At 62.4% G+C, this 9,656-nt stretch overlaps 2 protein-coding genes across 2 annotated transcripts in view; both read right to left on the reverse strand.

The window, feature by feature from the left end:
• The window catches only part of CACTIN (cactin, spliceosome C complex subunit), a 27,440-nt gene extending 24,576 nt beyond the window's left edge, over nt 1-2,864 (reverse strand). Inside the window, exon 1 of the mRNA XM_011967454.1 lies at nt 2,749-2,864. Coding sequence (XP_011822844.1) covers nt 2,749-2,864 — 116 coding nt within the window. The remainder of the gene's footprint in view (nt 1-2,748) is intronic.
• A 329-nt stretch (nt 2,865-3,193) lies between these two features.
• PIP5K1C (phosphatidylinositol-4-phosphate 5-kinase, type I, gamma) overlaps nt 3,194-9,656 on the reverse strand; it is a 34,113-nt gene continuing 27,650 nt past the window's right edge. The window contains exons 14-16 of the mRNA XM_011967455.1: nt 8,219-8,351; nt 7,074-7,151; nt 3,194-3,331 (exon numbers count right to left, since the gene is read on the reverse strand). Of these exons, the coding sequence (XP_011822845.1) occupies nt 3,194-3,331; nt 7,074-7,151; nt 8,219-8,351 (349 nt within the window). The remainder of the gene's footprint in view (nt 3,332-7,073; nt 7,152-8,218; nt 8,352-9,656) is intronic.

Genomic DNA, 9,656 nt, shown 5'->3' on the forward strand with positions numbered 1-9,656 from the left:
AGAGAGACCTCTAAAAAGACGGGGTGTGGTGGGGATGGGTGGGCGGGGAACCTGGGCTGCAAACCAGTGTTGTTTGGGGCCAGGAGTGGCTGTATGGTTTCAGAGGCGCCCACGGCTCTGGGTTTGAGGGACACAGCACCCTCGTCTCGGCCACGAGGCGCGGCGCTTTGGATTGTCACGCACCAGACCACGGGGCAAAGGAATGCAGTAGAATCCCAGGGGGGAGTTAAGACACACGAGGTTTGCAGTTTCGTTTTGTTTCAGAATCAGTTCAGCCATAAAAATGGGACTGGGGTGGGGACAGGAGGAGCGATTGACCACCGGAGACGAGGAGGAGGTGGTGGGCGCCTATCCTGGGGTGGGGACTGAGGGGCTGTGGAGACAGTACCATGGTGAAAGACCCCATGGCAACGGGAGTATTGCACTGAGCCAGGTTTCGGGGGAACGGGGACATGTTGGGATGGCGTAGGGGGGACAGAGCCTGGCAGGAGACACATGGAAGTTTCTGCCTTGTCAGTCTCAGAGAAAACGCCTTTTAGTCATTACAGTACAGGAATTTGGACACTGTCCACATTCTCAGTGGACGGTGGCCATCAGAGGTGACCCAGGAGGGGAAGTGGGCATTGGTCACCAAGGTATTTACAGACTTCTATCGTGGGGGACAGCGGGGTGGGTCCAGCGGCCTCCCTCGCGGGGGATCTGAGGGAGGCCGAGTTTGCTAAATATTATAAATAGGTCTTGCCGTCCTCCTGCCCCCGCCCCTCGGCACAGTCAGTGGGGCACTTCAGCCTCGGTTTACAGTTCTCTGAAAGGAACCAAAAAACACAACCAACAAAGTAGATCTCCAAAGGGGCCTTGGAGACAACACAAAAATGGAAATATGGTATCCACAGAGGTTTGCAAATTTCTCCTGCAAGGGAGTGTTGGCCGGGCACTGGTATCATGTGACTCGCTCAGCGGAGGGAGGCTGCCCTGGACGTGGTGCTGCCCGCCCGGGACCACACCTGCTGCTCCGAGTCACCCCCACAGGCTCTCCGCGTCTCTGGTGCCAGGGCTCTGGGCAGGGGGACTCGAGGGCTCCCTGGGAGGCTCAGTGTGGCCTCTGGGGGTGTGGGCCTTTGAGATGACGACAATGCCCCTGTCCCTGTTGGTCATCCAGGTCCCAGACACCCCTTCTGATCTCTGCCCCCGCCTCCCTGGGGGATGCCCGCCGGGTGTCCTTCGGAGGGATGGGGGAAGCTGATTGGTGGATGCCCGGTGCCAGCAGATGAGCACCAGGCTGTGAACTGGGGCCAAGGTGGCTTCCCGGGGCTGGACAGACCCTTCAAGCAGGCAGGGAGCACCCCACGCGGGCTGGTCCTGACGGGAGCCATGCGGGTAGCCGGTTCCCAAGGAGGGTGAGCCCCTCTCCTCGGCGGAGAGTGGAAGGGCTGCTCTCGTGGAGCGTGTCCTCGCTGAGGGCCTCGGGGATGGGGCCGGCTCCTCCACAGCAGGGCCCTTCCAGGCGCAGCGCGTGGGCTGTGCGGGAGGCCGACAGGATGTGAAGAGCGGGTGACGTGGTGTTGTACAGAGCTTGCAACAGACAAAACACAGAGCCCTGCCTGGGAGGTTCTCTGGCCGTCTCAGACCCCACACCAGGCTCTGCCAGGGCTGGAGAGGAATTCTTCCCGAAGGTGCAGCTTCCACGCCAGCTCCTCCCATCCTGGGCACATCTTGGGAGTGGGGAACCCCACGGCCATCACCAACAAGCCCCTCAGGGGTCCTGGGGAAGGGCAGGGTGGGCGACTGTGCCGAGCTCTCGACTCCAACCAGCACCCTCTGAGCGCAGCGGCCCCAGGAAGCTGCCCCAGGGCAGTCTGGGCTCAGTCCCACGACCGGGAGTGCTGCCCTCTTGGAGCGGGGTGAGCCGGAAACGGTCTCTCCTCTCCTCGGAGACATCACGTCACTTAACCAAGAAAGAGGCCGCGGCACCCACGCCAGTCCTGAAGGAGACTCCTGTGGAGCCGCGCCTGGCCCCCTTGGCCGTGCCTCCAGGTGGACGGGTCGGGGAGCCTGACCTTCCACCCTGAGCTGGTCTCCTGTGGCCCAAGGCGCGGCCTCCCGCTCCGTCCGTCCGTGGAGAAAGCGTCTCTGTTGCCTGAGCCCTCCGTGCCAGTTGCCGAGTGGCCCACATCGGAAGAGAACGACAAGTCCCCAGCCCTGAGCTCCTCCAGAATGGGTAGTGGCCTGGGGGAGAGGAGGCCTGGCCCTCCAGCTGTGGTGGGTCTGGATCGGAGGCGCCAGAGGCTTTTGCTCGAGGGGCACCTGGAAGGTGGGTGTCAGGGCCCCACTGCGGCGGGAACACAGCTGCTGAGCGGCCGCAGTGTTTGGCAGGGCGAGGGCTGTCCCCACAGTCGATGCTCAGGCCAGATGTCCCGCACTGAGGCCCCCAAACCCAAGCTGAGGGCCGGAGGGTCCGCTTCCCAGGTGGACGGAGGCAGAGTGGCTTGGGACCCCAGCCGTCCCCTCTGCAGGCTGATGGGGCCCCTGGGGCTCAGGTCCCAGAGGCCACCGGGAACAGCCTGGCTCCCTCCTCAGGACACATGCAGGCACAGCAGAGAACCAGAGTGCAGTGGGCGGGGGCTCTTCTTCATCTGGTTTGGGTTTTTGTCTTTTTTGGTCTTTTACTAAAACAGCACACACGTGCTTCCGTCTCTGGGCCGAGAAAGGACTCAAATGCGATTTGCCGCTCGGGAGGGTCAGTCTCACTGGGGCAGGCTGCCGATGGGGGTGCCGGGGCCCTGGGAGGCTTGCTGGGGAGGGGTCCGGCCATCGGCATCCGTGCAGGGGGAGGATGAGGTCCAATGGGGCGGCGAGGCGGGCATCTCCCGAGCTCTGGGCCTCAGCAGGGTGGGCAGCGCCTCCAGGGGCGGCCGGAGCGAAAGTGGAGCTCGGCTCTGGGTTGGGGACTGCATAGAAATTACTGTAAGAGCAAGAGGACAAATGAAGGTGGGCGACGGGCGGGGCGAGGCCCACCCCAGGCCACCCGCCAGGCCCCCTGCCAGGGACTGGCTTCCTTGGGCCAACACAGGCCCTGAGACACTTACCCCACGGCCACCTCAGAGCCAGAGAGCCCAGGGTGGAGCTCTGGGCCACCTGTGCCCTCCCGCCCCAGGCCTCAGTCCCTGCCTGTCCCAGTGGCTGGGGACCACGCTCAGTAGGACCTTGGAGCCCACAGGGCCGGCGGGCGCACCTGGGCCGCACTTACTGTGTCGCTCTCGCCGTCGGAGGCCGGGGGGGCCTGGGCGCTATAGTGGAGTGGGGAGTACACCCAGCTCCTCTCATCGGTGGGCTGGCGGGTGGGCGCGCGTGCAGGAGGGCGCAGAAGAGCAGGGTGCGAGGAGGCGCAAGAGAGGCAGAGGGAGGAAGGAAGAGACAGGAGAACATAAAAGAGGCGAATCCCCCACGGAGGACAAGGGGTGGCTCAGCCTGGCTGCCCTCTCTGACCCGGTGGACCTGCTCCCAACCTGGACGGGCCCGGGTCTCAGCTCAGCGTGGCAGGGCGGGGCGGGCGGCAGAAAGCGGTTAGTTCAGTCAAGGCAGGGCCTGAGACAGCAGGTGACAGAGCCGGCGGAAGCGGATGGGGGTCACAACCTGGAGCACCGAGTGTTCCTCCTCCTCCTCCACAGCCCGGCCCCACCACAGCCCCCAATCCTGCCTATGCCATGGGCACCAGCGCACAGGCTCCTGGGGGCTCTCTGTGAGGGTCCTGGTAGGTCAGGGTGCCGGACCTACTTCCCAACCCAGAAGCCTTTCAGGACCTGAACACGTGGCTGCCCGTGGGCAGGGCCAGCCCCCTCTGCCAGCACAGATGTGCTTGGGAGAGACTAAGGCTCGGACCGCCCACCCTGCAAGAGCCAGGAGACACCTTCCTGAGCAGCGGGGCAGAGGGAGGGCCAAGTTCAGGGCTAGGCACAGGCAGGGCCGTGTGCTGGGACACGGACATCTCTTCCCAGCTGTGCCTGCGTGAGGGGTCCCAGGTCTGGGTGGGATCTGGGGAGGGAGGAAGGGTGCGTTCCTCAAACACCTCCGCCCCGCCCACTGAGGAGCCCCCGGCCCCTCAAGCTCCCTCTGCTTCTCCTGCCCCCAGGCTGCTTCCTCAGGGCTCCAGCCTGGCCTCCCTGTCTTCTTGTTGCATCCTCCTCTCTCTTGGGCCTCTGTTACCACCCCAGCGTTCAACGCCCCTCCTGGCACAGACGACCTGTGAATTTCCACCAGGCCCGGCCTCAGCCTGAAGTGCCAGGCCTGAACACACACAGCTGCCTGGCCACGTCCACCTGGCAGCCCTCGGCCCCTAAACTTGTCACAGCCACAACCCAGTCCGTCACCCCAAGACCCACTGCTTGTCCTTCCAGTCAGGACAGCGCTGCCCACCCGCTGCCCAGGCCAATCCATGCCTCCTTATCGGGCCTGCGCCCCTGCCTGTGCCAGCTCCCAGCTCCCAGCCTGGGCCAGCAGGAGCCTCCCTCGCGCTCCAGGTGAGCCCAGGCCTCACCTGCAGAGGCACTGCCTCTCCCTGCCTCGGGTCCTGCCTCCATGCCCCCTCTAAAGGGCTCACTTCTGTGCTCACTCCACCCTGCCCGATCCTACAGCTCCCACCAGACCCCCGTTCCCGGCCCCTGGGCACCGAGGGCAGCGTGCTCCTGCCCTGCGAGGCTGCCATCACGGAGGACTGACTCCTGCACCGAGGGGCCGGGACCCCAGCGCAGGCCTTGCCCATTCCACTGGGAGGATAGCAAATGTAGCCTGGAATTTCCGATATGGGAACGGCAGGTCAGGTCCGCCCCTGCAATGTCCCTCGAGAGCCCGGTGTGGGAAGCCTGCGTGTGTGCTTGGTACTGATTTGGTGGCTGCACTGATGGCTCCCATGGGGACTTGAAAATGTGGGGCCAAAACAGGGTCCCCACCTGAGCCCTGAAAGAGCTGGTCGGCAGGGAGGAGGGTGGCAGCAGCCACTCAGAGCTGCTCTCTGGGAGGGGTGTCCTGGGCGGCACCGTGCACACAGCACCTGGGCAGGGACGATAGTACCCTTCTGCTACAGCGTTAGAAATGGGAGTACAGGCCAGGTGCAGGGGCTCATGCCTGTCATCCCAGCACTTTGGGAGGCCGAGGCAGGTGGATCACTTGAGGTCAGGAGTTCCAGACCAGCCTGACCAACATGGTGAAACCCCATCTCTACTAAAAATACAAAGATTAAGGCTGGGCGTGGTGGCTGACGCCTGAAATCCCAGCACTTTGGGAGGCCGAGGCAGGCGGATCACCTGAGGTCAGGAGTTCGGGACCAGCCTGACCAACATGGTGAAACCCCATCTCTACTAAAAATACAAAAAATTATCAGGGCATGGTGGCAGGAGCCTGTAATCCCAGCTACTCAGGAGGCTGAGGCAGGAAAATTGCTTGAACCCAGGCGGCGGAGGTTGCAGTGAGCCGAGATTAAGCCACTGCATTCCAGCCTGGGCGACAGAGTAAAGCTCCGTCTCGAAAAAAAACAAACAAAAAACCCAAAATTAGCCAGGCGTGGTGGCAGGCGCCTGTATTCTCAGTTACTCAGGAAGCTGAGGCAGGAGAATCGCTTGTACCCGGGAGGTAGAGGTTGCAGTGAGCTGAGATCATGCCATTGCACTCCAGCCTGGGCGACAGAGCGAGACTCTATCTCAAAAAAAAAAAAAAAAAAAAAAAAAGGGCAGAACAGCTGGTTTCCTTGTCCTGCAGGAGTTGGGGGGACAGAGAGGGACCTCCTCAGCCACCAGCCGGGCAGAGAGGGGAAGTGGGGGGCAGTGACAGCTGGGACCCAGAACCAGGTGACCCCAGGAAGACCAGAACCAAGGGCACAGCCTCTTCAGCACTCAGGCTTTGGGGTGTCTTGAACGGCTGCCCTGCCTCCCCTCTGGCCCCCACACTTCTGCTGTGCCTGCTGCTGAGACCACCCTCCCCACATCTGCCCTTTCAAACCAGGTGTTTTTCAAAGTCCAGGCACCCCCCTCTGTAGGCGGCCTCTGCGAACGGCTCCCTGCCTGTGGTGGGGTGACCGGCAGGGCCGCTGGGTCTCTCCAGTGATCCCCCTCCCAGCAGGCCCCTCTGGGGAGCTCCCTGACAATCTCCGGGGCGTGGGTCTGCGGTGGCTGGCTTCCTGCTGGCTCTGTGGGACGGAGCTGCCTGGAGCAGCCTGGGAAGTGGTCTCCACCTCCCGGGGATCACTCCACAGTGCCTGGCACACAGCAGTGTTCAGAGAGGTCTGCTGATGGGCGGGGAGTCAGGGCGGCCTCGGCGGGGGCTTTGTCTTGAGGAGACACTCCTGCTTTGGGTCTGCGCCCTGTTCTGGCTGTGCGGCGCTGGGCAGGTCTCTTAGCCTCTCTGGGCCCCTCGCTTATTGGTCATAATGACCACAGCAGGCCCTGAGGATCTCACGGCTACGTGGGGCCCATGTGGCGTCCCAGGGGGAACTCCTTGAGAGCTTGGGGATCTGGATTTTGACTAAACCGTGTGGTCTCCCAGGCTCCCAGGGGAGCTGAGGCCTCAGCACCTCCATCGGTGAGGTGGGTGCGGAGAGACCATCTCCTCCCCGTCTCCACGGCCCTGCAGTTCAGAGCCCGGCTCTGCAGCCGCTCTGCTGACCTGTGCGACCTCCCCTGTACAGTCAAGTAGGCCAGGGGAGCCAGGTCTGTACGAGTGAGAAGCATCCACCCAAGACACCCTGACATGGGAGGGCTGGGTCCAGGGGCGCAGAGGGGCTGGTTAGGGTCCGGCCGGGGTCCGAGGCAGACCCTGGGCCTCAGCTGTGCACCTGGCGATGGTGCCGCCCTATGGAGTGCCCGGTTCGACATGGGGCTGAGTGACATTCCCAGTGGTGCACGCAGCCCAGCACCTGGTCCGGGGCCAGCGTCGCTGACCTCAACCGTGGCCGTGATTTCCCCAAAGCCCTTCTGGAAAACAACGGACGTCAGACACTGAGCTTCTGGCTGGGGACCTGCAGCTCCCTGCTGCCCGAGGGGCACCGCCCCTTCTCCCCAGGGTGGCCGGCTGCGGTCACTTACAGTCCCTGAGGCGCTCAGCGTCATGGCCCGCAGTCGGCGATGGTGGGGAGAGTAAATCCAGTACCTCCCATCCGTGAACTGGACGGGCAGGCCGGGCGGGCCAGAGGAGGAAGGAAAACAGAGGATAGCGGATGAGGCGGCTACCCCCGTGGTCGGGTGGGAGAGGTGGAGGGAGGCAGCGGGGAGCGGGTGGGCACAGCTGACTGCCAAGCAGAAGGTGGGGGGTGCCAGGGTGGGACCGAGGACCCTTCTCCCTTCTCCGCTGCCCACCCAGCAGGGCATCAGCACACAGACACACAGCAGGACGTGGCCGCCAGGGCCGCCGTACCATCCAGAGACCAGGACACGCACGAACCAGTCCTGGGGAAAGGGGTGACGACATGGGGTGGCTGGGGGCACAGGCCCGCGGCCCGTCCCTCCCTTCTCCAGGGCCAGGTGGGGACATGGGAACCCCAGAGGCGCCACTGGAGACAGAGCAGGGAGGTTAGTTATGAAGCAGCCAGTAGGTGCCCACAAAACAGACCCTGAGACCTGGTGCCTGTGCCCAGCCCACCTTCCCAGGAGGGTAAGAACAAACCATCTGGGAAGTGGGCTGCAGCCTCCAGCCCTCCCTGTGACCTGGGGCTGCCTGACCTGAGTGGGACCACTGGGGAGTGGAGACGCTACCTGGATACCCCAGGCCTCGCTGGTTGCCCGGCAGCTGCCTCTCCCAGACCCTGGCAAGGGGGGGCAGGGATCCCAGGTCCAGGCAGACCCAGCCCTGCCCAGTAGCAGTCATGAGTCCCCAGCCCACAGCGTGGGAGCGTGAAGCCCTCCTGCCACTGCCCGGTCCCCTGGTCCTCCTCAAGGATGAGCCCACCTGGCCACGCCCACGGCGACAGGGAGAAGGTCCAGACAGGCCTGGTCTGGAGGAGATTCTCACCCCGCGGGGTTAGACCAGGAAGAGAAGGTGGGTGTGAACGTGGCTGGTGGGTGCGTGTAGGCGTGTCATGAGAGTGCTGGCTGGTGAGAGAGCATGTGGGTGGGTCGACAGAGCACACTCACGGGCCTGTGTGTGGCTGTGTGTACACGGTGTGCACACAGTGGAGCGTGTGTGAGAGAGTCTGGTTGACGAGCCGGTGGCAGGAAGAGCCTGGGGCACTTACAAAGTAGATGTCAGTGGCGGGCGTGTCCTCCTCGTCCGAGGCCTGGCTGGCGGGTGCGCCCTCCTCGTCCGAGGCCTGGCTGGCAGTTTCTGCTTCAACAGCGGCAGCGGCACCGGCCATGGAAGCCTCCACCCTGGGGACAGGGATAGACAGAGGGTCTTGACCCTCAGCCCCCACACAGAGGCTCCCTGCGCCCCCACTCAGGATCCAGGCAGGAGCTTCACACGGTCATCACTGAGACGAAATTCCAGGCAGCTGACCACAGGCCACGCGCTCCTGTGCCTGCCATTTAACGCAAATCAGAACAAACCTCCCAAGAAGCCCCCAAATGCTGACCCTAGGAGTGACCTGCCAGCCCACTGACAGCGTGGCCCTGCTACTCCCAGCTCAGACACACACACCTGTGGGCAGGTGCTGGCCTCACCCTCACCAGCTGTGCCACCCTGGGAGGGCCGGTTCCTCCTCTGAACTTCAGTTTTCTCATCTGTAAAGTGGGGAAAGATGGCACCTAGCCACTGGGATCAGACCTTCTTTCTTCTTTATTGATGTGTTTGAGACAGGCTTTCGTTCCATCAGCCAGGCTGGCATGCAGTGGTGTAATCACGGCTCACTGTAGCCTCCACCTCCCGGCTCAAGCGATCCTCCAACCTTGGCCTCCCAAGTAGTTGAGACTATAGGTGTGTACTGCTACGCCCAACAATTTTTTTTTTTTATTCTGTAGCGATGGGGTCTCACTATGTTGCCCAGGCAGGTCTCCAACTTGTGGGGTCAAGCAACCCTCCTGCCTCAGCCTCCTTTAGGAGGCATCACAGATGGGAGCCCCCGAGCCCAGCCTCTCTCTCCTTTTCACTGAGCACTTACTACAGGCCAGGGCCAGCTCCTGTGATTAACCCACTGAGTCTATTAGGGGGGATGCAGAGGGTGCGGCTACTGCTGTGTTGCATTTGCGGAAATGGAGGCACAGAGAGGAGGTGAGGAACGGCCTTGGCCTTGGCTATGGCCACACGGTGCACAGTGTTCATCCCATGAATGAGGGTAAACACGCCCTCCTGCCACATCGGAGGTTCAGTTCCTTTTAGCAAAGCCTGAAATTTCATGGTGCGAGGTTTGGCAATGGCAAGGAGCTGACAGTGGCAGGAGCACTGGGTGGAAGATAAACCCTTAGGGCTTTATTTTTCGGTCTCTGCTGATGTGAGTGCTAAAAAAGCTCTCTTGGAACAAAAATAAAAAAAGCACCTCAAGCAAAAATCATTAAAAAGGCAAGAAGAATCTGGTAACAATGCAAGCATGGGATTACACACACCAGATAGATGACAAAAAAGTAAAGACAGGCCGGGCGTCGAGCCTGTAATCCCAGCACTTTGGGAGGCCGAGGCAGGCAGATCACGAGGTCAGGAGATCGAGACCATCCTGGCTAACACAGTGAAACCCCGTCTCT

Source organism: Mandrillus leucophaeus, unplaced genomic scaffold, assembly GCF_000951045.1.
Source record: "Mandrillus leucophaeus isolate KB7577 unplaced genomic scaffold, Mleu.le_1.0 Scaffold8, whole genome shotgun sequence".
Classification (NCBI taxonomy): Eukaryota; Metazoa; Chordata; class Mammalia; order Primates; family Cercopithecidae; genus Mandrillus; species Mandrillus leucophaeus.